The 27,007-nt window shown below is 52.3% G+C and overlaps 1 protein-coding gene and 1 long non-coding RNA gene across 6 annotated transcripts in view; one reads left to right on the top strand and one right to left on the bottom strand.

The window, feature by feature from the left end:
- The window catches only part of MYLK (myosin light chain kinase), a 176,209-nt gene that overhangs the window by 69,403 nt on the left and 79,799 nt on the right, over positions 1 to 27,007 (top strand). For 3 of the 4 annotated variants that reach the window (XM_064571010.1, XM_045903006.3, XM_045903005.3), the window contains exons 11-16: positions 2,332 to 2,484; positions 15,123 to 15,260; positions 17,277 to 17,474; positions 18,241 to 18,490; positions 24,073 to 24,144; positions 24,595 to 25,901. In XM_064571010.1, the coding sequence (XP_064427080.1) occupies positions 2,332 to 2,484; positions 15,123 to 15,260; positions 17,277 to 17,474; positions 18,241 to 18,490; positions 24,073 to 24,144; positions 24,595 to 25,901 (2,118 nt within the window). The remainder of the gene's footprint in view (positions 1 to 2,331; positions 2,485 to 15,122; positions 15,261 to 17,276; positions 17,475 to 18,240; positions 18,491 to 24,072; positions 24,145 to 24,594; positions 25,902 to 27,007) is intronic. The other variant, XM_045903007.3, reaches the window with a different exon arrangement.
- Positions 8,090 to 11,406, bottom strand: LOC135361637 (uncharacterized). Of its 2 annotated transcripts, none has more exons than XR_010405292.1 (3): positions 11,269 to 11,406; positions 10,953 to 11,168; positions 8,090 to 8,228 (listed from the first exon to the last, which is right to left on the bottom strand). It is a non-coding gene; the product is annotated as an uncharacterized LOC135361637 (long non-coding RNA). The 2 variants fall into 2 exon arrangements; XR_010405297.1 differs by lacking the exon at positions 8,090 to 8,228 and adding an exon at positions 9,542 to 9,986.

Genomic DNA, 27,007 nt, shown 5'->3' with positions numbered 1-27,007 from the left:
GGGCACTTAGCCTTCTCTGCCATCTAGGGGTCGGGGGAGCTCGGACACCCCCCTTCACCTCTCCGGGCATCAGCTTCTTTATGAGTAAGGAGATGGGCTGGAACAGAAGGTTTGGGACCTCAGCCAGCTCTCAGGGCTGATCGAATAGGCTCCTTAAGGGACAATGGCACCTGTCACCTATGCACCAAATAGTCCCCAGCCGTTTCTACACTATTGACGTGTTACTTGTGAACCTTCCCAGTTGGTATAGTTTGCTTAGGCTTTGCTAGAGATTATCTCTGGTCAGTGAGAGAAGGTGCATATAGTCTTCCTGTGTGTCATCTTCTTGGGCAAATAAGTGACAATTGAGGTCACCCTTCCTGCCACCCCTCACTATGGACAGAGCTTCTGTCGGATCCCATGACTGACTACAAAGAGGCAGCCTCCTAGCAGCTGGAACAGAACACGGATGTTAAAGACTAGTAATGGATCTGAGTAAGAGAGTTTCACTTCCATCTGGCTCAGAGTCCAGACCAGGGGTCAAGAAACATTTTCCGTAAGGCCAGATAGTAAATATTTTCAGCTTTGCTGGCCATACAGTCTCTGTCACAACACCTCCACTCTGCTGTGGTGGCAGCACAAAAGCAGCCGGAGACAATATGTAGATGAATAAGTATGGCAGTGTTGCAATAAAACTTTATTTATGGACACTGAAATGTGAATTTCATACAACGTTCACAGATCACGAAATATTTTCCCTTTGATTTTTTTCAACGATTTAAAGTCTGTAACAACTATTCTTAGCTTTCAGGGTGTACAAAAATAGGCTGCAGGTCAGATTTGACCCGTGAGCAGTAGTTTGCTGATCCCTGGTCTGCACCCCTCAGAACCTGGAAAAGCTACCCCACCTTTTTAATTCTTGGTCAATCTTGGCATTTCCACACCGTTGCCACTAGAGGGCGATCGTGCTTAAGTTCCCCTGGCTGCTAACCATCTGGTCGTCCCAGTCTCTGGCCAGGGAGAGTTCCGTGTGTCTCCCAATTCTGAGTGCTCTGAGCCAGCAACTCCTTTCTGGGGCCACTATTCTATCCCATGTGTGTAGGACCAAAATGAGTTATGCTCCAGTAACAAAAGAGGTCTTAAACACTATGTTGGCACATTTCGACAGCAGAAGCACTTTGATGGCAGTCATGAAATGTACTGGTATTCTCAAGGAAGAGAGGTGTTAGAGTGTCTTTTTTTTTTTTTTCCACAAAAAGCGAAGAGCAGTGTTCAGTCCTCTCAGTAGCCCGGTCCTGGCCCCTGCCTTTCCCAGCTCCCAGCCCCGCCTTTATGAAGGGCAGAATCTCTTCCCTCCCGCCCTATGACATGCTTGCTTGGCAGTCTCTGCAAACTGTCATGGAGACACGAGGTGTTGCTGTGTGCAGAAGAAAACATTGCACTGCAGGGAGAGGACTTCTTTCTGTACTTTCTCCTTCCCCTCACTGCCCACCCCCAATTTTATGAAGTGCAAACCAGGACCCTGGGGCCTGACAAGGGAAGAAACTGACAGTCGCTTCCTATATGGTAAGCAGACACATTCCTGCTCTGAGGCCAGAATCTTCAGTAATGAGATTTTTTTTTTTTCCTGGAAATGAAAGCTCACATCCTGGAATGATAAAGTCCCAGGGACATATAGCATTAAGGAAACCACTGAAGTTCACAGCATGCACTTCTATCTCCATGCAGGGCTTTATGTGACCTGAATAAAGGGCGTCTTGTGTTAGGGACTCTGGGAAGAAGGGGCCAGAGTCATTTTTAGTTTCCCATATTTATCTTTTGCATGAACCCTAAAATGCACCTAATTGCAGCATCCGGTTGAGGTCACACACTTGCTTCCTGATGAATATCTGCAGTGGGAAATGGAATCATTATTTCTGGAGACGTCTAAAAGGAGCCAGGAGCCTCCTGTTGTCTGGGTGAGGCCTGTTGTGCCTGAGGCCGGGCTATGGGCCAGATGACCCTGTAAGATTCTTTCCAGGCTCAGAATTCTGTGGAGTCCAGGCTGTGGATGTGGGGACTGTTTCTTGAAACAAAATGCAGAGAACTCTGCCCCCTTCCCTCCTGCATTCGAAATGCCTCCAGAATCTCTCCCCACAGTCCTTCCAGCCCCAGCCTCGCTCCTGCACCCCAACAACCACTGCCTCTCTTCCATCTCCCTCCTGAACATCTGCTTTCTCTGTCCAGCTGGCTAGGGGAGGGCCTGACACGTCGTCAGCCCACAGTGGATCTGAGCGAGCATGGTGACATGACAGCAGTAGCCCCAGCACTGGGAGCCCCCTGGCCTGAGTCTTCCTGTGCTTCCCTCCACAGAGCAGCCCATCCAGTATGCTCACTCGTCCTGCGAGGCCGGTGTGGCCGAGCTCCACATCCAGGACGCCCTGCCGGAAGATGATGGCACTTACACCTGTCTGGCCAAGAACACCGTGGGGCAGGTGTCCTGCAGCGCCCGGGTCACTGTCCATGGTAGGAGCCTCTGGGCACCTCTCTAGAAGCACCTTTGCTGCAGACATCTGCTTGGGAGAAAGAGCACACTGCACCTGAAGGCAGGCAGGTGGAGGAAATGGCCTCTGGAGGTCCACAGTGACAAGGCAAAGGCCCGTTCCCCACCCCCTCACCCCAGCAGGGCTGAGGGAAGATGCAGGAGAAAGAGGCAAGGGCTCCCTCGGCTCAAGAAGCTTCCAGTGTGGTAGGAAGAAGTCCTCGCACATTGAAAGGTGTCCCAGGAGGAGTACTCACATACCCCCTTAGGACTTAGGGGTCTCACAAATGCCACCTCCCATGCTGGGGGCCACTGGGTAACAGAGTGCTGGTACTGAGGCTTCGAGAGGGTCCCAGGTTGTTCCCCTTTTCCTTCTGACCCTGCTCCTCCCCACCAGCCTAGGCTGGTTTTCATACATCAGCAGCCTGGTGTCCAGTAATCTGATTATCATGCTCATCCATTGATCCTCGCCGAGCCCTTAGTCCCAGGAAGTTCCAGGGGAGTCACGGCACTCGAGACAGAGCTGTCTGGGCTGTGGGGTCGGCGGGCATGGTGACAGTGCCCAGGGAATGCTCCCTGGGACCAGGGTGTCCAGGTAAGCCTGCCTCCCCATCCTCCCCGCCAGGCTTGGGCCCCAACTCCTGTGTGTGGCTGGGGCCTGGGGGCTCTGCTTTCCCAGCATGCTGGCAGGAGACCATGTCTCTTCCCTCTGTCTCCCAGGGTTCAGGTCTCGTGGGGAGAGTCTCCCAATAATGTGAGCAGCTGCCTTCTGGGCAGCCACAGGACCTGGTTTCACTGAAAAGCACAAGGGGAAAATCATGTGCTGGGTACAGCACTAAATACTTTCTCATTTAGACCTCAACAGCCGTGGGGAGGGCTGTGCGCTCCCTGCTTGCCCTTATTTTAGACGAAAGGGTCTGGAGGTCTCAGAAAGCTTACGCAACTTGCCTAAACACACAAGCTGGTAAGTCAGACTGGGCTTTCAGACCCAGATCCTCGTGACTCCAAGCCTGTGCTCATTCCTATGCCCTGCCCTGTTCCAGAGTGTGAGTCCACCGGCCCAGAGGGGGAGCCTGAGCCCTGGAGGCTGGGCAGTGTCACCCCTTGTGCTGACGCTGGCTCTGTGATGCTCTCTGCCAACAAGGGGCACACTCCCGGGCCTCCCCCGTTTCTCTGAAGTGCTCTGGCATGGAGTCCTCACCTGCCTCCTCTTCCTTCCAGGAAGCTGTTCACACCCAGGTGGGAGCCTGACTCTGGCCCCCTGGGAATCTGTCAGCCAGAATTGTGGCTGACGTAGCTATCCTCTTTGTCCCCACAGATCTCCTTTCATGGCTCAATAAGGGGCCTCAGGAAATTGTGATAATGAAACAAGAAGAGATCTGAGCTTCATCTTTTTGGGCCAGGGGAGTGGCCCTCACTTTCCCAACAGGGGGCTCTCCTTGGAGGTCCACGTGGCCTACTCCAAAGCCTAGTAGCGGGCAAGAGGGCCAGAGTGACATGTGATGGGTCTGTTGCCCAAGACTCTCTCCCTGCTAGCTTCAGCCAGTGGCCCTGCTAATCCAGTGCCTGTCCCCACTTGCCTGGGTTTAGATTGGATTAAAGAGACCCAGCTGAGCTAATAGTCCCTCGGTGGGGGGGGGTCCCTAGATGAAGGATCAAGGAGTCTTTGGGGGCGTCCTCCTTGTCCCCAGGTCTGTGGGAGTAGTAGAGCCGGGGTGACTGCCCATCCAAGCGTGTTTTAAAGCCGAAACAGGTCCCCGGCAAGAACTCTGCCAGAACCTTTTGGGTTTTCTCTGAGAACAGCCCTGTGTGAGTGAGAACTCCCTCCCGGTGTGGGGATTTGCTGGCCTGTGAAGGCCAAACAGAGGCTCAGATACCATAAATGGTGAAGCAGGCTGAGAGACGTGGCCGCATGTGCGGGCCGCAGGGCTGGGCTGTCTGCACAGGAGCGAGGTGGGCTGAGCCTGGCACAGTGACACCCCCTGGCTCCCTGCCCCAAGGCGCTCGGGCAGCTCAAGGCCGTGTCCTACACCATCCTCAGCCGTGGAGTTTTTCTTACTTCATTGGCAGCTCCTGGGGCTCCAGGTCTCTGGGGGCGGCTGAGGGGTCGGGGCGACCGCAGGAGAGACGTTTGTTCCTACTGTACCCAGCATGGTTCCGGCCCCTCCATCGCTGCCCAAGGCCTGGCCTTTCCGTTAACCCTCAGTGTGGCACCAGCCCCAGTCCCATCCTGGCCGTGGAGCAGACTGGCCGGGAGTGCATCCTGCTGCACCACCAGCTCGCTTGGCCACAGGGGTGCCATTCCACCCCCCGGGCCTCGCCTTCCTCTTCTGTGCAATGGGGACACTGATAGTCACAGTCCCCAGTACTGAGGATTAAGTTAATAAATACACGTCATGTCCTCAGAACCGAGGAAGGGCTCAGTGTGTACGGTTGTGATGATTGTCCAACGGACCCCCCCCCCCCAATTTTACACAAGGTAAAATCGTTCAAAATGCCAAGTCTAAGTGGTTTTACCAAAGGACCAGCTTTGCCACAGTGGGTGGGAGGTTGTCTGTCCATCTGTGTGCCTGTTAGTTTGCTTTTAGTAAGGGCAAGAATCCCAGAATCCTAGAGGGAGGGAGGCACCCCGCAGACACTGGAGTCTGAGGAGGACCCCATTGTAGGGGCTGTGGCCACGAGAGGGCGCCCTTGAGCAGGGCGCCCCTGCTGTTCGCTTTCCCGGGAGGGGGCCGTTTCCAGGGCAGCCATGCTGCAGGCACACTCAGTGGAGAATCCCGGCGATGCTCCGCAGAACGCCAGGTGTGGGTGCTCTTTCTCACCTCGTTAGCCTTTTGCCAAGGTTTTGCAATCATCCAGAAATCGCTGGCCCAGCACTCTGATGTGATTTCTGCGGCCACTTCACCCAGCTTTCTCTGTCTCCTCTCCTCTGCATCCCCTTTCTCCAAAATCTGCCTCTCACCCCAACAAATGTCGTTTCCTTTAGGAAGCCCTCCCTGGGAGCCTCCCTTATCACTATGCTTATTTTCCAACAAATCTGTACTCAGCCCCTGCTTTGGGCCAGACATCATTCTGGGGAGGCCGCAGTGAGCAGGACAGACAAGCTCTGTCTTCCTGGCGCATGCGTTCTGATGGGGAGACACACCATAATCAGCACCTAGTTTAATCAAATACTGACCGAGAAGGGTGGAAAGGATCCTTCTGGAGGATGGGTGAGGACATTGTGTGGTGAAGGAAGGCTCTAGGTGGAGGGGACTTTGAGCAGAGACTTCAGTGAGCTGGAGAAAGAGTGCTCCAGGCGGGAGGGGCAGCAGGTGCAAAGGCCCTAAAATTGGGAGCAAGGTCAGCCTATTCAAGGAATAGCCAGATAACCAGGGTGGCCGGAAGAAGGTGAGAATGAGTTCAGAGAGAGGCAGAGGCACCTCAGGCAGGGCCGCTAGGGAAGTAGCCCCCATTTTATTCTAACTGTGGGATTTCACTCTAATTGCTTGTTTAATTGTCTTCCCTGTGAGACTGTAAGCTCCCTGCAGGCAGGGACCGTGTCTTACTCATTATTGCACATGGATCCGGGCCTGCTATGTGAGCAGGTGTTCAGGGAATGGATGAAAGCACATGGCGGTAGGCAGCCTCCCTAGACGTGCAGCAGGGCGTCCCTCTACCTCTAGACTTCCCTGGGGGCTCAGTGCTTGTTGGAGTATGCAAGAAACCCACCAGCTAGCTCTCAAGAGTCCCTCAACAAATATTCCTTCTGTCCTCCCCCCACCCCAGGATTTAAAAAATCCCCAATAGTTAACCAGGCAATGAAAGCCTTTCCCCACCAACCCAACCCAAAGGATGATTAATCCAAATTCCTGCAGAGCCCAGGAAGATTAAGGGAGAGTAAATATTTCAGTGTATTTGGACTGAGTCATTGGGGAGGGGGAGAGACTTCCTCAGGCTAGAATACTGTAATTTATCTCCCCCTGGAGTATCTTTGTCAAAGCTAAAATTCTTAAGTGACTAGATCTACTAACTTGCTAACTGTGCCCATTTTGACTTTAGTGTCTCAGCCTAATGGTGTTTATTTAACTGAAGACTTGCTGGGCCCTCCTAAAGGCACCTAAGGACATAAAATATCGGGAAATTTTTTAAGAAACTGATATCTAGAGTAAAAAAATGAAACTTAGATCATCAGTAGAAGTCCAGTTCACTCTCAGGTTAGTGACAGGCACTCAGTGGGATAGCTGGGAGCCCTGACAGCTTCCCACCCCCACCTCTCTCCCAAGTTATGCTCAGGTACTTAGGATGTTATATAATCTGTCCGATGGTGTCAGGTACGGATTCTCCCCTCCATAAGCTTACAAGCACTGAAAACATTTCTAATAGTTATATTAACTAAAGAGAAATGTATTGAAGGATAAACATCGGCTTTAATTTTTTTTGTCTCTTAAGACCCTTAGCCCACCCACCACATCTGTCCCAAAAGTCGTTTAAATTCTAAGAAGGCAAGCAGATAAGTGTTATCTTATAACCAATATTCTAGTTTTATATAGTTTGAATACAACAGAAACGGGGTTGTGCACCATGTGGGTTCTTCGTGTCGCAGGAAGACTTCTGAGTATATGTTTGTACATATGTGTCCATATCATAGAACTGGGGCCTCGTTTTACTAATTGGACAATTAGAGAGGCAGAACTGTCTAGTTCTCCAGCCCACTGTTGGCCTTATCTGTCATTTACTTGCTTGGAGTCCTTGGTCAAGAATGCCATCAGAATTACAGCCTTGTGTCCCTAACAGCAGAATATGATCCATGCTACGCACATATGGTGGAGACCGTGGTTTCCAAGCACTCATCGGGAGGGAGCACTGGGGGCTTGGCTGCTGTACCTTTACATTGAGAGTTTGGTTGTTAACTTCTGAGTCAGTCAGAAGGCTGTGGTTGCAATGATTCCTGCTTCCCCTCCAACAACCCTACCACTACTGGTCAGAGATCTTTTGGGGAATGTCATACGTCACTGTTTCCTTTTGTTCTTTTCCTTGCACACTTCTTTTTTTATTGTTATGTTAATCACCGTACATTACATCATTAGTTTTTGATGTAGTATTCCATGATTCATTGTTTGTGCATAATACCCAGTGCTCCATGCAGAAAGTGCCCTCCTTAATACCCATCACCAGGCTAACCCATCCTCCCACCCCCCTCCCCTCTAGAACCCTTAGTTTGTTTTTCAGAGTCCATAGTCTCTCATGGTTCGTCTCCCCCTCCGATTTCCCCCCTTCATTCTTCCCCTCCTGCTATCTTCTTTTTTTTTTTCTTAACATATATTGCATTATTTGTTTCAGAGGTACAGATCTGTGATTCAACAGTCTTGCACAATTCACAGTGCTCACCATAGCACATACCCTCCCCAATGTCTATCACCCAGCCACCCATCCCTCCCACCCCTCACCACTCCATCAACCCTCAGTTTGTTTCCTGAGATTAAGAATTCCTCGTATCAGTGAGGTCATATGATACATGTCTTTCTCTGATTGACTTATTTCACTCAGCATGACACCCTCCAGTTCCATCCACGTCATTGCAAATGGCAAGATCTCATTCCTTTTGATGGCTGCATAATATTCCATTGTGTATATATACCACATCTTCTTTATCCATTCATCTGTCGATGGACATCTTGGCTCTTTCCACATTTTGGCTATTGTGGACATACCTTGCACACTTCTATTCCCATTTGCTTCTTAGGTTCTAGAGAAGTCAGTGGGAGGGAAGAAAAGCCAACAGAGCAAGGCTCTTTTTATGACACAGAAGTAGAAGTTTTGCTGAATCACCAAGTAGGTTTATTTGGTTAGGAGAGACTTTTGTTGGAAGAGAAGTCAAATACTGGGGATTTACACCTTTCATAAATGCCCTGCAAATAGGAAGGGGCTGGGTGGAGGTAGGCTTCCTTTGAAGAGTCCTCAAGAGTCAACAGTCATGGCATGTAGGGAAAGGAGGCTAGTCTGTGATCCCCGGACTGTGCTGGATTTTGAGCACCAAATAAAGAAAGAAGGGAGGACTGTGCTTCCAGAGCTCCCCTTTAGTTGGTGATTTACTGAATTTCCATACTCTAACAAGGCTTGGAGTGAATCAGATTTGCTGTTGGAATGGTATTTTGTAGTGTAATGACTAAGCAAAAGAGCTCAGCAGTGGTTTCCAACTGTGCATTTGCAAGAGGTCTGTGTGTCTGTGCATGAGAAGCTTTAGGAGAGGGGATGTTAGGAAGTAGGGGAGAGCCATTCCACATCCATTTTCATTGGGTGGTTACCTGTGAATCCAAGGATGCGGGCAAGCTGCTGCTGGACAGGGCCTGAGGCTCTGAGAGTGGGACTTAGTAAATGGCCCTGACAGCAATAGGCAGGGGTCCCTCTGTAGGGGAGAGTCCTTGGGGGGCTCCTTAGATGGTAAGGTGTTTCCCACCAACACCCTGTCTCTGTTTGTGTGTCTGTGTCTTCTGTTTAAGCACTTTCCCACAATTTCTTGTTTTAATCTGAAATAAGTTTTAAATGAGCTGGGAGCCTGCAGAGGGCCATTTTCAAGGCAAGCCCCTCAAAGCATAAACATGTATTTAATGCAAGTTCAGATCCAATCAGGGTGGCTAATAGAAGGAGGAGGGTGGAGAAAGAGCTTCTAAGGAGAAACCCCAAATTGTTTTTCCTGCTCAACCGGTGGACAGGAAAGGAAGGACCCAGAAGGGAAGAACGGGAGGATCATTGTAGTGTTGAAGGAGGGCTGAGATCACAGCCAGCCACGGGGACAAAGACTGCAGATGCTTCTAAATTTCAAGCCCAAGAGAAGCTGACGGCTTCGTTCATGTTTCCAGGTTTGAGGAACGGCTTATACGGGTTATTGCATAAGAATTAATGAGAAAGGCAACAAAGTGCACCTGTTGTGTGGGTATTTGGCTCTTTCTCTGAATAAGAGCTTTTCAGAAATAAAATAATTGAGTTAATACCAGTTCATGTGAGTCTTGTAAACCATCAATTAATGTTTTTAACGAGGAACTTTTTTTTTTTTTTTGAAGATTTATTATTTGACAGAGACACAGTGAGAGAGGGAACACAAGCAGGGGGAGTGGGAGAGGGAGAAGCAGGCTTCCTGCTGAGCAGGGAGCCCTACGCGGGGCTCGATCCCACGACTGAGCCACCCAGGCACCCCGAGGAACATTGTTTTGACAGAAAAAAACTAATGGGTTAGAAGAGCTGACTTGTCAATTATTTCCTTCCCATCACAAGTCCGCTTTCCCCTTGTGAATGACCTCCACTTTACAGGTGGACAAAAGCCGTGCTCGGGGGTAAGGTGCCGCCCACCGAACCCAGCGAAGTAGCCAGGCCTGCAGCTGCTTCGGCCCCCGCGTCTCCCCCTCTGGGCTCGGGGACCCTGACAGGGTCTCTGTTTGCTACTTCTGCTTCCCCGAAGCAAGAAGTTAATGTGGAAGTTTGTGACAGGAGTCTTCAAAAACAGTTGCTGATGAGTCAAAACAGAGCAAAAATGGCCAAGGAGGAAAACGTCAGAGGGTCAGTAGGCGGGGAGGTCCTTCCTTTTCCCTCCATCCATCCCCTCTCTGCCCCGTCCTCTCTCCTGCTCCTCCCCATTCTCCAGTCCCGTCACTAGCTTTAATGGATACGGCATCATACTTGTCATTGACAAACTGTTCCTAAGTATTCTTGATCTCAGGTCTTGTCTTTCCCCGGAGGCAGGCTTGATCCATTCCCTTTCTCTCCACATGGAACAGGGCACCCAGTAGCTAGCTACTCAGTTAAATGACAGAGTGTGTCCGTGAGTGACTATACAGTCCCTGGCCAGGGGACCAAGGACTGGCACCACAGGGGGTTCACGTTCCATCTTTAATTCTGGGCCAGGACATCCAGGCGGCTCGGCCCTTCCTGGATCTCAGAGAGCAGGTGCTCTCCGGGCTTGGTCTCAGCACAGTGGCAGAAAGCACAGCTGTGGGGAAACCTGGGGTATATTTAGTCTGGCCCCACTTGAGTAGGGTGGCACAGCTGTCTCTGGGCCCCGTGGACCCCTCCCTTGCCAGTGCCTGCCCTCCCCAGATGAAGGCGGCTCAGGTTCCCTGAGCCTCTGGGGACCTCTTGCCTCAGACTCTGGCCCCCTCGCCCTGCTTCAGACCAGGACTGGCCAGATGACAGCTAAAGCACAGGCCCAGAGGTGCAGCTCTCTGGGGGCACTGGTGAGCCTGGGCGCGGACACAAACTCTGACAGAGAGCTCCTGCTGGAATCTAGGTGGCCCAACCCAAAAAAGTGAGTGGGGTTAGGAAAGGCGAAAAAACAAACCAACCAACCGTGTGTTTTTATACTTATTATGTGCCAGATATTATTCTAGCTGCTTTACATATGTTGCCTCTTTTAATCATCTAAAAACCCTGCAGCATTTATCATGCGTTATACTGATGATGTAGAGGTTGCACTTACCAACACTGGAGCATCAAGAACCGATGACACTGTGGGTTGGGACACTTGCTTCAGATCACACACTGTGGGTTGGGACGCTTGCTTCAGATCACACACTGTGGGTTGGGACGCTTGCTTCAGATCACACACTGTGGGTTGGGAAGCTTGCTTCAGATCACACAGCTGGAGCTCCGAGTGAGTTCAGAGCACCACCTTCCATCTGTCTTCTTGTTTTATCTAGCATAAATGGATGCCATAGCACATAGGCCACAGATGAGACAGAGTAATTTGTTTGACTTTGAAATTAAGTGCAGTATGCACATCTTGCCCTTTTTACCTGGCTTGGCCTTGCTCTGAGCTCGCTGTTCTCCCTGGCTAGAGGCTAGGATGTGGGTCAGCAGATAAGACATCTGTCCTTGTGGAGAGTTGGCCACCAGAGAAGCCTGCTTCCCGTGGAAGAGATGGCCTCCAGAACATCTTGGCCTTGCCGTCAGAAGGCCTGGGTACAAGCTCTAGGTCTGCCTGTGACTGGCCCTGTGACCTCGCGCAGGTCACTTCAGCTGAGCACGCCCTGGCCTCCCTCTCGGGAGACTAGGGTGGTGGGATTGGGACTGGAGCCTCAGGATTCTCGTGAGAGCTGCTTTTCTCAGACTGCTTCCAGAAAACTACTTGCCCCCAGACTGAGATCCTCATGGCTCCTTAATCCCAGTGCAGAGTGTGTTTGTGGGAGGGGTTGGTTGGTTTCTCACCCCGTGAAGAATTTGGGGTGGTTGAATGCTAGGGATGACTCAGCCATTCACTAGCCTGGACTCAGTCACGCTGATCCCATGTGACCCCAGTCTGTAGGTCTGAGGCCAGGTTCATTCTGCACACTTACTCCCAACCACTTCCCTTTGCCCTCCTCCCAGGCCTGGGACCTGGGGAACACAGGGCAGGGCTGGGACGGCGGTGCCAGGGGACTCCATGTCTCCCAGGCCAGGCGCCCACAAAGCAGTCATCCCATTCATCTGTCTCTTGGAGGGGGTGCAGCCAGGTTGTTCTCAAATTATTTTACATATGGGCTCCTGGGTGGCTCAGTTGGTTAAGCGACTGCCTTCGGCTCAGGTCATGATCCTGGAGTCCCGGGATCGAGTCCCGCATCGGGCTCCCCGCTCGGCAGGGAGTCTGCCTCTCTCTCTGACCCTCCCCCTTCTCATGCTCTCTATCTCATTCTCTCTCTCAAATAAATAAATAAAATCTTTAAAAAAAATTATTTTACATATATCCCAGGAGAGTTTTAAGCAATACATTTGTATTTCTAACAGTATTTGCCTTGTGTCATGTAAAAAAAAACAAAAGGAAAAACAAACAAGTCTGCAGTCCTTGGGTGAGGGCCCCATCTCTGTTCGTTTGCAGCTGATAACCCACGAGTAATGGAGCCCAAGTGGGTAGGTGTGAGTCAGCGCCCATGTCAGCCTCACACGGAAGGTCTCGTTGGTGTTGAGCAGTCATACAAAGTATGTTCACATGTTCTCTCTTTAAAACTCCTGGATTATACCGTTACTACCCTCAACACAGGTGAGGCCGCTGAGCCTTCAGAGAGAGGCCATGACTTGCCCGAGGCCAGACCTGGGAGAGGGTAGGGGCCAAGGAGGGGCCGCCGCCACCTCCAAGGAGGGTCTGATGTCCCCGCAGCACATAGGCATGCCCGTCTACACGGACCTCTGAAACCGGGGACTGGCTGAGGCAGCAGAGGAGCAGAACGGGGGGAATCTACACAGGCAGAAACATTTTGTCCTCAAGCCTCAGTCCGTGCAGGACTGGAAATTCCTCAACTCTCCTGAGGCAGCCTGCTTTCCTGGCCACTGCAGCCCAGACACAGCAAAGAGATCTCTGCATTTGGGTTCTGGACCTCCCCGAGCCCACTCCCGGGCCTCGGGTCAAGGGAAAGTCTGCCTGGCTGCCCCTCTGACAAAGGCAGCGATGCTGGGGGCTGGGGCGGAGGCGGCGGCCAGGACGCGAGAGCACATCCCCTGGTCTCGGACTGTACGGTACCCTGGCTCCATGCCCTTCACAATGCGACTGCCTTGCGGGAGGTTTCCCTGCAGCATCCTGAGCCTTCTCCGCCTCTCCCGTCTTCACTCCCAGGGGCCGCACCTGGAGAGCTCTGCAGCGGGCCCAGTTTTGTTTTGAGTGCCAAAAGTTAGAAACTCGGTGCCAATTTAGAGTTCTATTTTTCTCAGGTATATAAAGCACCATGGAGATGTATGCCCATGGCTACTGGCTTTCTGGAAATCTGGTATATGTGTCCCTTGCTAATAAGAACCCAAAATACCAGAGTCCCTTTCCCCCAAAACTTAGAGTTTAAGTTAGAGATATCCTAGCCCTCTCCCTCCCTACCCCTGCCCCTGCCAAAACGCAAAAACAAAAAAGCTCAGAATGATTGAAGGTCCAAGCCACCTGGCTCACAGGGCAAAGGGCAAGATCAGAGACTGGGCAGCCACGAGCTGGTCCTGCACCAGGGCTGTCCTATGTGGGAAGCTGACACTGGCTCAGCCACTCTGCTGCCCCTTCCCCTCTGGCTCACACGAGGCAAGTCGAAGCCCAGCTTGGGGAGCATTCCAAGAATAATAGAAAGCCTATCTGTGACCCCATCTCCCTGGAGAACTGAAACGGGGTGAGTGGGCCAGCCCTGAACTCAGAGAGTGGTTCTAGCTTTTGTCTTTGACTAGCTGGTATATTTCCTCCCTCCCTTTGAGACTTTCTTTCCCCAGTTTTTACTAAGATAATATTGATGTATGATAAACTGCACATATTCATGGTGTTTAATTCGAAACCTTCACCTATGAAACCTTCACCACAATCTTAAGAAATGAGCATCATCATCAACCCCAAATGTGTCCTGATGCCCCTTTACAATCCTTCTCCATAAGCCCCAGGCAACCACAGATCTGCTTGCTATCCCTAGATTTTGCATTTTCTAGAATTTTATATAAATGGAATCATCCAGTATATACTTTTTCTTTGGCTTCTTTTATTCAGTGTCATTTTTGTAAGATTTGTCTGTTGTAGTGTTTCTTGTTAGTCTGTTTCTTTTTATTACTAAGTCGTATCCCACTGCGTAAATACAGCACAATCTCTTTATTCATTCACTTGTTGATGGCCATTTGGGTTGTTTCCAGTTCGGGGCCGTTAGGAATAAGGCTGCTATGAATGTTTGTGTACAAGTCTTTGTCTGGAAGCGTGCTTTCATTTCTCCTGTGTAAAATACCCAGGGGTAGAATGACTGGATCGTATGGCAAATGCATGTTTAACTTTTTAAGAAAGTACCAAGCTGTTTTCAGAAGGTTGTGTACCGTGTGTGGCTCGGCAGTGTGTGAGAGGTCCCGGTGCTCCACATCCTCGCCCACATGTCAGTGCTTGGGATGGCCGGCCTTTTTCATTTGATGAGATCGGGCACGCTCAGGGTGGGATGGCCGTAGACTGGCCTTTTTCATTTGAGTCACTCTCGTGAGTGTGGTGTCTTTGGCTTTCTTGAGGTACTTAAAATCTCATGGGAGGGTGATAGAGCATCACACGGCCATAGAAAACGACAAGGAAGCTCTTCACTTCTGTTTTACGAAAGGCATCGAGGTATATTGTTAAATGAAAATATAAGACATCAGTCAGTGCATAGAGTGTGCTATCATTTCTTTAAGAGAAGAAAACGGGAGAGTATAGCTATTTGCTTGTGTGATCTACATAGACCATCTCTGCCAAGATGAACAAGAAACTGAATATTGGTTGCCTCTGGGGAGAGGAGCCTGATGGCCACAGGTCAGGGATGGAAGGGAGACTACACATAGTCTTTGGTACTTTTTAAATTTGGTGCCATGGGAGCATATCACTTATAAAAAGGTGAGTGAAATTAAAAAAAAAAAAATCTCCTAAGATGGCAGGTGTTGAAGTTCTCCTGAGGAAGCAGAGCCCCAATTGGGCTTGGCCCTTTCCCGGCTCCCAGGCAAGAGCATTGGCATGCCAAGCAGAGAAACAGGCTCGCCTTGCCTCATTGCTAGTGATCTCCAGCCCCTCCCCACATGCCCCACCTGCTAGCAGTCAGCCTCTGGCAGAAGCCCAAGCCTCACCAAAGCTGGGTGCCCAGCAGTCCTCTAGTCTGTGTTTGTCGAATGAATATATGAGTGTTCGCCCCCCATTCTGTTGTCTGCCGCACAGAAAAGAAGAGCGACAGGAAGAGCGGGTACCCTCTGCCCGCGGCTCCCAGCAAGCCGGTCGCGCCCCTCTTCCTGCAGGGCCTCTCCGACCTCAAAGTCATGGATGGAAGCCAGGTCACCATGACAGTCCAGGTGTCAGGTCTGTCTCTGCATCTCTCTCCTTGGGGTAGATGGGAAAATGGGCGCGGTTGCCATGTGCACTTTGCTCCCCCACGTCCTGCTCCGATCATCCCCCCACCAGAAAGTCAGCAGGGGACCGTCAGGCAGTGGACCTGAAGAAGTGGAGCCTGCTGGTCCCTCTTTTCTGCTTCCTCTGGGCAGGATTTTCTGGATTCAAGGTTAATTCACGGTGGTCCAGAGGAAGAAGATGACCATAGCTAGCGGGGTAGGGATTAGTGGGGACACAAAATGGGGCTACTGTAGCTGGAAGATTTTGAACACCGGCGCAAAACCAGCTGATGTGAGCTTCCCAGCTCTTGGAAGATACTTTGTTGCTCTATTCAAGTTTAAGGTGAGAAGATAGAGCAGATAGAGCAGAGGTTCTTCTAAAACCAGGGCGGGGTGACAAGAGCATGTGACCAGCAGCCCAATGGACTTTCACAGTTCCCGCTAGAGGCCAACAAGAGAAGCCTGGGGACTCTGCGGGCACAGACTTACTAAACCGGCTTGTGCCCAAGCATATCCAGAGTTTCCTGTTCATTGCTGACCGCTGATCAGTCCCCCTGACAGCCTGGAGGCCACTCTCCTGGGCTTTAGTTCATCCTGAGCTGCAGAAGTAATAAAGATGAGCTGTGGGAGAACCAGTGGGCTCCCCCTTTCGGGGATCCCCACACACCCCCAACTCCTACAGGCCTGAGGCAGCCCCATGACGGTCCCAGGCCTCGGCCTGGCTGCCTCCCCTGTCCACACTCCTTGAATTGACAGAAATCAGAGGTGTTCTGCTCCTAGCCTCCGTACCCATGCTGGCTAACCCATCAGAAGCAGACCCCACGGGGCGCCTGTGTGGCTCAGTCGGTTAAGCAGCTGCCTTCGGCTCAGGTCATGATCCCAGGGTCCTGGGATCGAGCCCCGCATCGGGCTCCCTGCTCAGCAGAGAGCCTGCTTCTCCCTTTCCCTCTGCCTGCTGCTCTGCCTACTTGTGCTATCTCTCTGTCAAATAAATAAATTAAAAAAAAAAAAAAAAAAGCAGACCCCACTCTCTCTCTCCCCTTGAGAGAGCCTGACACCACATAGCCTCCCTCATCAGCCATTCCTGGGGCCTTGCTGGTCGGGAAGCAGAGCACAATGCTACCGCAGGGGGACCTCTCACAGGTGGCCATTGTTTTCTGCCCCACCAAACTGCTAGAATCTACCAAGGAAAGTAGACTGGTAAAACCTGAAAATGCTATCCACGCTGAGCTGTGTTTGGAAACTCATGTGAGCTGGTGCCCGTGTCCACCCTCAGACCCAACATTTGTATGGCAGAAAAATGAGATGCTGACTTTTCCTCCTGGTGAAAACTGACAGAGGAGTGACTGCGAGGTCACCATGGCATTGCCTGGACGTGCACGCACTATGCGGGGCAGGGCAGAGCGGGAAACGCATTTGCTTCACACCCAGGGAGCCAGTTACCATGTTCCCAAGCAGCTTGAATTCTGATTTTTTTCACTTCCCATCCTTTCTGGTTTCCGCAAATCTGTTGTTAAATAATTATCATGAATATGCATTGAGCACTTTCCTCGTGCCAGATGCTATTCTAATCTGCTAGAGATTTTTTTTATTTATTTATTTATTTTGGCGGGGAGCAGAAGGAGAGGGGAGAGGGAATTTCAAGCCGACTCGCACTTAGCGTGGAGCCTGATGCGGGGCTCGATACCACAACCCTGAGATCATGACCTGAGCCAAAATCAAGAGTCAGACGCTTAACCAACTGAGCCACCCAGGCACCCCTCTAATCTGCTATTCTAGTGGGCTGTTCTGGGAGACTGTATTAATTTATTCAATCCTCCCAACAAACCTCTGAGGAAGATATGGTTAGAATGTTTTGCGGATGGGGAAACTGAGGCATAGAGAGGTTAGTATTTAGTACAGTGTCACACTATTAAGTGCAAAGTTGCCACATGGCCCAGGGAACCAACCTCCTGCCGGGTCTGCCTTCCCTATCTCCCCCACTCAGGGAACCCGCCCCCTGAGGTCATCTGGCTTCACGATGGGAATGAGATCCAGGAGTCGGAGGACTTCCACTTTGAGCAGAGAGGCACTCGGCACAGCCTTTGTATCCAGGAAGTGTTCCCGGAGGACACGGGCACATACACCTGTGAAGCCTGGAACAGTGCCGGAGAAGTCCGCACCCAGGCGGTGCTCATGGTACAAGGTGAGGCTGCAGGGCTGACCAGGGTACAGGCAGGCGGTGGGGGGCAGGGGGGTTGGAAATCCGTGCTGCCCTAGTGGGCCCTCCAAAAGCCGTTTGGAGGTGAGGAAACCAATTGAGCTTACTTGGTTTCTCTCATGGCCCCTGTGTTCCCCTGGTCCCATTCCAGCCTCCAAGGCCAGACTCTGGCTGAGTGGCAACACTGTTCCCTGGAGCCTTCTGAAGTCCTTGCCCTCTCTGGGTCATTGGTGACAAGTTGCACAGAGTGCTAGGAGAGAAATCTTATGATACACTTAACAATTAGGGAGCGATAGCTTTATTTCCCTTTTACTGAAATGTCGTTAACACACAATGCTACATTAGTGCAGTGATAGTTTTTGAGGCAAGCTGTGGCCCGTTAGGGTCCTTGCCTTTAGAGAACCTATATTTAAGAAGAGAGAGCAGGGAAGGACACATAAAGCAAGTGACAACTCAAAATCATACACATCTCATGTAGATCAGTAGCACCTAGCCCAGGGCGCTAGATTACCTCCCCTTGCTTTGGATATACAATATTGTTGTGTCTGTATTATCCTCAGGGGACATAACCAAGACAGATTGGCCATGAGAAGAGTGTGCTGTAACTGTATATCCAATAAGAGTGGTTTCTGGACCAGCTGTTATTTGGGTAGCATGCAGTCTTTGACGTTTACCACCGGGGAGAGCTGAGTGGACCCTGTCTGCTGAAGGAAGGCCTTCCTCTCTAATTCAACCCTTTGCCAACTTCCAGAGCCTCAGGATGGCACCCAGCCCTGGTTCATCAGCAAGCCCCGCTCAGTGACAACCTCCCTGGGCCAGAGTGTCCTCATGTCCTGTGCCATCGCTGGGGACCCCTTCCCCACTGTGCACTGGCTGCGTGACGGCAAAGCCCTCTCCAAAGATGCGGGCCACTTCGAGGTGCTACAGAATGAGGACGTGTTCACGCTGGTTCTAAAGGACGTGCAGCCTTGGCATGCCGGCCAGTATGAGATCCTGCTCAAGTGAGTCCACATGTCCTGCCAACTGCCTTTAACCCACTACCCCCCCCACCAAACCTCCTGTCAAAGTTCCCACCCAGGACTAGGCAGCAGCAGAAACCCAAAATAAGGTGCGGCTGGGCTCAAGGTAAGGAAAGGGCAAGCTCGGTGCTGCCAACAAGCTTTCGTTTCTCCGCTTCAATGCAAAGGTGTTCACTGAGCTCCTAAGCTCAGTTCCCCAGAGCCCCCTGTCTTATTACATCTTGGCTTTTGTTCCCCTGTTATTTGGTGTGTGGAGAATATGAAGGAGGGAAGAATGGATTAAAATTGGAAAAGCAACAGGATAGAGGGAATGTATTAGTTATCTCTGGCTGTGTAACAAATTACCCTGAAACCGAGCAGCTTAAAACAAGTTACCTTCTCACAGTTTCAGTGGATTGGGAAGTTGACGCAGCTTTGCTGAATGATTTTTACAGTGAAGATGTTGGTAGGGACTGTCGTCTCTGAACGCTTGACTGAGGCTGGAGGATCCACTTCTAAGATGGCTCGCTCATAGGACTGCTGGCTTGAGGCCTCAGCTCCTTGCCGTGTGGACCTCTCCCTAGAGCTGCTTGAGTGACTACATGACATGGCTTCCACAGAGCTAGGGATCAGGGGAGGGCATAAGTTGCAACCTGCAATGTCTTTTGTGATCTACCCTTGGAGGTCACACACTGTTACTTCCGCTGTATTCTATTTGCTAGAAGTAAGTCATTAAGCCTGATTAGGTTCCATCTCTTGGAGAGAGGAGCGTCAAAGAATTTGTAGACATTTAAAACCACTACAGGGAGGTTAACTATGCCCATTCCTTTTTTTCCCTCCTGTTTAAGGTTTTTCTAGATTACATGGGAAGGTAAGCTCCACAAAGGCACACTGCTTTGTTCCCAGTGCCTAGAACAGTGCCTGCCCAGAGTCAGCATTCAGTGCTTGTTAAATGAAAGTGATCCAGAAATGTTCTTCTACCTTGAAAATGCTCTCACGCGTAAAATCCCATGCCAGGCCTGGGTTGATGGAGACAGAGTGCCAGCCCCTAGGGTTGATGTAAGCACTGAAGAAGAGTGCTCTTCTGACCTTGACCCTGCAAACAGGACGTCATGCCACATAACAAAGATGTTTGGAGGTGCCCTGGCTCGGGTGCCCGGCCACTTTGCAAAGGACTTGCTCTCCTGGATAAATCATTTCCCTGTGCTGAGCACATCACGTTCAAGGCTCCGAGCTACATGCCAAACCTACTGCCATGACTGAGCACTGTTCCTATAATAATAACAAAACCCAGTGTGTGGCCCACCACTTGGGTCCTTTCTGGGCATGTGCTTTATGCTTGTATCAGTTCGCTTTTGCTGCGTAACAAACTACTTGAATACTTAGTGGCTTTATAAGATATAGTCATTTATCATTTCTTTAATTTGCTGGGAAGTTCTGCCTAGCTGGGCAAGGCTTAGCAAATCTCAGCTGAGCTATTGCCATGTCTGCAGTCAGCTGCGGGGATGGCTTGTGGGCTGGCTGGTCATCCTGCTACCGTCAGCACTTTGCATAGAACACACCAACAGCCTTTGCCTTACACCCAAACCAGTTATTACCGGGAAGGCAAGTCTGCCTCCAGAATGGAGAAGAGATACACTCTCCCTCCCTAGGCCAGTACTACAAATAATAGAAACTGACGACACATGAGACACGAGCTTGTCTGCATGGAAGGAGTCATGCTGCAGGACAATACTTTCACATTAATCAAGCCAAATATCCTAGAAGGGAGAAGCTCCTTGTGGGATTTTGAGGACCAGAGGCTGAGGTTTAGCAAATGAGTGAAGGCTTGGCTGTCGAGGGCACGTTGAAGAGCTGAGCAAAAAAGGGTAGGGAAGAGCAAAGCAAGGGCTGTGGGAAGCCTGCCAGGCCAGAGTGGAGGGTTGCACTGGGAGGTCGGCAGGCAGACTGTCTGGGCCCAGCTGGGGACAGTCATAAAACTTACACTGTCCCAGCTGGAAGGGACTTCAGAAGTTATCTAGACGACTCATCATTTAATAATGGGGGAAACTGAGGTCTCAGGGTCATGGATTTGCTCGTGGCCACACAAAAGCAAGTAGCAGAGCCCAGATTGGAACCCTCATCTCTGTCTTTTAATCAGATTCTCTCCCATTCCTTGTTTCTCCCAAGTGCATGGGAACTTGGGGAATCCAGGAGGTTTCACCGGAGTTCCCGTCCACGCAGCCCTTGCCCCTTTCCCCTCCCCAAAGTCCAGCCTCTTCATTCCTTTGGGTAGCTGTTGCCCTGGCCTTGGCTTTGTTCCCAGCTGAGGAGCAAGTCAGTGGAAAGTTCTCCTGGGGAGTATATGCCAGGTCTGCCAGGGGCCCCATTCCCCTCCAGCTTTTCTCATCCTGACAGAAATCAGCCCTAGATCCAGGACAGAATGCCTCAAGGAGGGAGACCAGATAGCTGGGAGGAAAGGGCAGGGGGGTGGGGGTTGTTGTGACAGGTCCTAACTGTCCCTGCTACAGCTGTGGCCGGACGGGTTCTGCCTCCCCGGCCCTAACGCTTGTCTCCTGAACTAAAAGAGGAAATGTCAAAAAGTCAGTTCCGAATTCCAGCTGAAATATTTGAAAGATTGAGACTTGCCAGGAAATCAATTCTTTTAACTAATTTTACATATAAAACCCATTCCAGGGGAGGGTGACTCAGAGTGGGACAGGGTCCAAAGGCTTTGTAACCAAAGAGTGGGCTTCTTATTCAGGGTTTGGGAGGTGGGAGCAGAAAGGGTTTTGTTACTTTGTAAAAGGTGCAGCCTGTGGGGTCTTAGCCCCATATCCTCTTCAGCAGTGCCCGGGCTGAGCGTGGCCTGACTTTGTACCTGAATATGTAGATACAGACACCAAAGATACAAGAAGCTGTTTGGCTGGATAGATTATCTGGTGTGTGGGTCCCAGGTCACAGGCCTTTCTGACTTTGTGTAGGCTCTGAACGAACCCGTGATTTACCTTAAAGGCCCAACAGAGATTTAAGTTTATGGCTGCAGAAATGGTGACCCCCAGATCACCCCAAGGGCTGATCCACTTAGTGGGCCAGCCATGGTATCCCAAGTTCTCCACCTCTGTCTGCCCCTCAGGCTTCCCCAGGTGCCTCAGGCTGAGGCCTGGGGATGGATCAAGCAGCAAGCTCCCTGTGCTCCCTCCTTAAGGGCAGGCAGTCGAAGCAACAGAAGCCCTCGCCTGCTTCCCCATGGGGAGACAGAGCTTACTCCAGCTCAGGGGACGGGGGGGGCCCCACCATTTAAAGCCTCTGAAGGGTTCGGCTGGGGTGAAGCACACCCATCTGGTCAGCGTCTGCTCCTGATTTCTGCATCCGGGCTGCATTATACCTGTGGCAGGAGGAAACTCAGCTGGGGCAATGTTGGAAAGCACTAGGGGGAAAATGTGGCCCTTGGCCTCCTGGCCTCCTGCTCCTCACCAACCATGGGCCCCACACCCTGTGCTTGAAAGAAAAGCAGGGAATGAATGGCCTAATACTGGCCAGGAGCCTAGCAGAAGTGGGCTGCCAGGGAGCTGGGCCTCACCTGCAAATGACCTCCCGTGTTTATTCTACAAGTTGACCCAAAGCCCCATGAGCCTTCTGTGCCCAATGCTCAGGATGTCCTGAGGGCCTCTTAGCCTCCCCAGGGCCTGGCACTAAGGAGGCACCTGATTGCTGTTTGTTGAGCAAAGGAACAGCCTCAGACCTTCCAACTGTCCAGACCTGAGGCTCTCTGAACCTTGAGTCGGTGCCCCCTGAGAGCCTGAGCATTGACAAAGGTAGCCAGGAGGGGACCCCAGTGGATGAGAGGAGAGTTGGAGGACAGCACAAATCAACCTCTCCTTGCTTCAAATGGGTCTCTGTGCCTGGGAGTGAGCGGCATCCCCCCGCCCCCCCCCCCCCCCAGTTCCTCTGCAAATCATCTGCCACGCTGGGGACTGCCAGCGTCCGATCTGGACCTGGCCCTCCACTGGGAGGGAGGCCAAGCAAAGCAAGGTGGAGAGCCATATACATCAGCAGGGCTGCGTGAGCACGTGCTCTGGGGTCTGTCCATGTGGGGATAACCGTGCCTGTGTACATGATCCCAGACACGGACCTGCAGGTGCAGTTGGACCAGCAGGTAAGGTCCCATATCTGTGCATATCCATGCCTGCGGCTGATACCCACATCCACACAGAGGCATGCACACACACACGCATATCCCACAGTAGATTTGTACTGATGAGCCCTGCGGGGCAAAGGGGGAAGGTTACAGGTCCCCGATTCAGGGAGACCTGGGTGTTAACCCCTTTTTCTGCTGGTTGGCTCTGTGAGTTAAGGCCAATTATTTAACTTTTAGAAGCCTTATTTTTCTTATAAAACCAGTGCTGGCTTCCCTGAGATGTCATGAGATGAAGTGAGATGGATTATGTAAGGAACCTGTTGCAGAGCTTGGCACATCTGTGGCAGGAGCTGAGGCACGTGCTGGGCCCCGAAGTGCCAGTAAGATGACCATGCAGGGGGGATGAGTGGGACTGCCTCAGAGAAACTCCTGAGCCTCCTTCCTTAACCTTTAAAAGGGGCGTAATAGTGCTCCATGCCTCACTGGGGTGTTGTAGGCACAAGAAGGTAATGGAAACGAATGAAAGGTGGTGGGCTCTGTATAAAAAGGGAGGTTATCACCATGAAGAGTCGCCTCTGGCTCTTGGTCCTGCCCCCACCCCTTCCCCCACCCTGGCCCCTTCCCCCTGCCTGGACTACCTTGGCTGGTCAGAGCTCAGAACCGCCAGCAGATGGCAGCCACGCAGGGTCAGAGGGCCAATGGGCTCTAAGTCCTGGCAGCAGGAAAGCAGGGTACAGCCCTCCCCGAGCAGAGAGCAGAGGGGCCTTCAACTGGCCACCCACCACAGGGACACTAACGATTTAACAGTGGGTTGAAGAATCCAGAGCTCTCCCCACCTGAAGGAAGGAGAGAAAGGGTCACCCATGCAAGAAGACACCTGTTGGTTTTTAGCTCATGGGGAGGGATGGGAGAGTGTTTTCATTTCTCGAGCAGCAGAAGGGGAAATAGCAGTTTGCGGGGCGGGGGGGAGGGGGCGGTGCACTGTGCGGAGAGGACGAAACCACCTCTGTATTGCGGGAGTGTGGAGTCAGACTCAGGGTCACAGCCCAGGACTGCGTGGGCTGGACGGAGCAGCGCCATCACACCCTGGCAGGCTTAGACTTTAGTTTAAAGTGATCGTATTTAGACTGAGCGATTGTATTGTTTTTGTAATATACTTAGAGAAAAGTATTCTTACTTCTGGATGTCTGTCTAAGCTGTTTTTCAGAAGACTTTTTTTTTCCCTTTTTATACAAGAGCTGAGGGGGGAAGAAAACGATGACCAATGCGGGGCAGGGCCTGCCCTAGGTCTAGGTCTTGTGTGGGTGTTTGGGGTCCCAGCTAAGCCCGTGGCCCCCTCTTCCCTGGAGCAAGCTGGCCAGCCTCTGTCCAAGTTCCTGCCTGCCCTGCCCTTCTCAGCCCTGGGCTGAGCGGGCCCTTGGCTCTGAGAGCCTCTTGATCTGTGTTGATCTCTCAAATCCTTCAGGAACCGGGTTGGCGAATGCAGTTGCCAGGTGTCACTGACGCTACAGAGCAGCCCCGGCAGAGCGCCCCTGCGGTGAGTGCCCCCAGGAGGTGCCCGGCCAGGCCCCATGCCACCAGCCACCCACTTTCCTCCCGGCCCCTGCAGGCCCAGCCCAGCAGCCCCAGATTATTTGTATCCTCCAGCAGATGTTGCTGAGCCAAGAGGGAGAGATTGGAAGGGGAATGAGGGAGGGAGAGCGGTGGGGGGGGGGGGGGGGTTGTGTGTGTGTGAATTATTTATTTTTTTTTTTGCACACACCCTTATAAGGCCACTGAAGTCATTACCGATGTAACAAACCAAGTAAGCAAGCAAGAGCCTCTCACCAACGTTCCCTTCTATAAACACAGCCTGGTCAGCCCCAACCTCCCCGTCCCCCCTCCCCTCTACCCTCCCTCCCTCAGGGATTTGCTCTCCCCTGACGTTTCTCTCTTACCCGGCCCCTTTTCCTCTTGCTACTTTCCTTTTTCCCTTCACTGGTTGCAGGGGGAGGGAGCCTGTCAGCTGTGAGGGCCTCTGCAGCCAGGGAGCCAGTGCTCATGGTGCTGGTGGTGACTGCTATGGGACCCTGAGGCCTGGCTGGCCAGCGAGAGGGCAGGGTTGGCCAGAGGAGGAAGACGGTGAGGACGTGCGGGGCTTGCTGAAGAGGCGCGTGGAGACCCGGCAGCACACTGAGGAGGCCATCCGCCAGCAGGAGGTAGAACAGCTAGACTTCCGTGACCTCCTGGGGAAGAAGGTGAGTACCAAGACCGTGTCAGAAGAAGACCTCAAGGAGATCCCAGCTGAGCAGATGGATTTCCGCGCCAACCTGCAGCGGCAGGTGAAGCCTAAGACTGTGTCAGAGGAAGAGAGGAAGGTGCACAGCCCTCAGCAAGTCGACTTCCGCTCGGTCCTGGCCAAAAAGGGGACTCCTAAGACCCCGGTGCCTGAGAAGGCACCACTTCCCAAACCTGCCACCCCAGACTTCCGCTCCGTGTTAGGCAGCAAGAAAAAATTACCAGCAGAGAATGGTAGCAACAGTGCTGAGGCCTTGAATGCCAAGGCAGCAGAAAGTCCCAAGGCCGTGAGCAATGCCCAGCCTTTAGGGTCCCTGAAACCCTTGGGCAATGCCAAGCCTGCTGAGACCCTAAGACCTGTGGGCAATGCCAAGCCTGCGGAGCCCACGAAACCTGTGGGCAACACAAAGCTTGCTGAGACGCTGAAACCCATAGGCAATGCCAAGCCTGCTGAGACCCCAAAACCCATGGGCAACACCAAGCCTGCTGAGACCCCGAAACCCATAGGCCACGCCAAGCCTGCTGAGACCCTGAAACCCATGAGCAACGCCAAGCCTGCTGAGACCCCACAACCCATGGGCAACGCCAAGCCTGCTGAGACCCCAAAACCCATGGGCAACGCCAAGCCTGCTGAGACCCCACAACCCATGGGCAACGCCAAGCCTGCTGAGACCCCACAACCCATGGACAACGCCAAGCCTGCTGAGACCCCAAAACCCATGGGTAACGCCAAGCCTGCTGAGACCCCGAAACCAGCTGGGAAAGAACTCAAGAAGGAGGTTAAGAATGATGTGAACTGTAAGAGGGGGCATGCAGGAGCCACAGATAATGAGAACAGGTCAGAGAACCAAGGGACAGCCCCAACCTTCAAGGAGAAGCTACAAGATGTCCGTGTGACAGAGGGCGAGAAGCTGCTACTCCAGTGTCAGGTGTCCTCTGACCCCCCAGGCACCATCACCTGGACGCTGAATGGAAAGACGCTCAAGACCACCAAGTTCATCATCCTCTCCCAAGAAGGTAACAAGGGGAAGGGCCGGGAAGAAGGGGGCTCTGTACCAGGGCCACTGTAGGCTCGTGGACTGGCGCTCACAGCCCTCCCAGGAGCGGTGTCCTACTGCGGGCCCTCGGGTACACGCTCCATCACGGGGCGGTGAGAGGTGGGCGTCTGGTCCTGTGGCCCACGCCCGGCCTCGGCATCTGCCTGGCAGGGATGCTTCATGGCAGCCCCAGCCGTGGCTCCTCAGAGCGGCCCTGGGCCTGAGCTAGAGCCCCACGGCTCGGACGTGGAGAGGGCTCTGTTGGCAGGCGCGAGGGGGCCGGGGGGCTGGAGCCCACCCGGGGTTCGGAGCTGAGGGCTGCATTCGCAGCAGCATTTTAGGTTTGGAGAAGGGTGTACAGTGACGGGACGGCACGGGGCTGTGATTTGGGGTCAAGAAGAGCTTGAGTCTTGATAACACTGTGGGTTGGAAAGGATCGGTGGGGGAAAGCCAAAACCCCAAACAGCCCCTACGGCACACACTCCTGGGCGGACAGAGCCACTCGCTTCCTAATTTGGATGAGACTTTGTTTGCTGGTATTTCACATTCTTGGGTTGTGGGGAGAAGGGGGGGGCACTAAATCCTGACATCTGGGGCCTTTTGGGATCTGGAGTTCTGAGATGGGCCAGCTTATACGGAAAGAAGGGATGGGGGTGAGAGGGGCATTTCCCCTGGACTCTCAGTTTGGTTCGAAGTGTTTTAGCCAAGCATCTCGAGCCTGGACGGGAGCTCCCAGTCCAGCAGGTCTCCCACACCCCACTCTGGTGGCCAGTGCTGGAACAGAGCCTGGCCTGAGCTAAGGGCTGGTACCAGTGGCTCTGGACAGGGCAGGGTACAAAGTTCCCCCAGGAAGTGGCATTTTACCCTTAACGGGTGGAGGGTGGCAGCAAAGAGGAGGCCCAAGTGGACAGGTCCTGTGCAGTCGGGATCCGCTGAGATGTCAGAAACACCCCACACCGTGCCGTTCCCCTTTCTGTCTGACTGCACACCCCTCTCCCCTCCTTCATCAGGCTTCCTTCCTTCTTCCTGAAACCCGAAGGATGCATTTGAAGAAAGCAGTATCCCTCTCAGCCCACGATGAAGTTT

Source organism: Mirounga angustirostris, unplaced genomic scaffold (assembly GCF_029215605.1).
Source record: "Mirounga angustirostris isolate CCGP_5_RB_7025 unplaced genomic scaffold, mMirAng1.0.hap1 SCAF_1, whole genome shotgun sequence".
NCBI classification, from domain to species: Eukaryota; Metazoa; Chordata; class Mammalia; order Carnivora; family Phocidae; genus Mirounga; species Mirounga angustirostris.
This window is presented reverse-complemented; position numbering and strand designations above follow the sequence as displayed.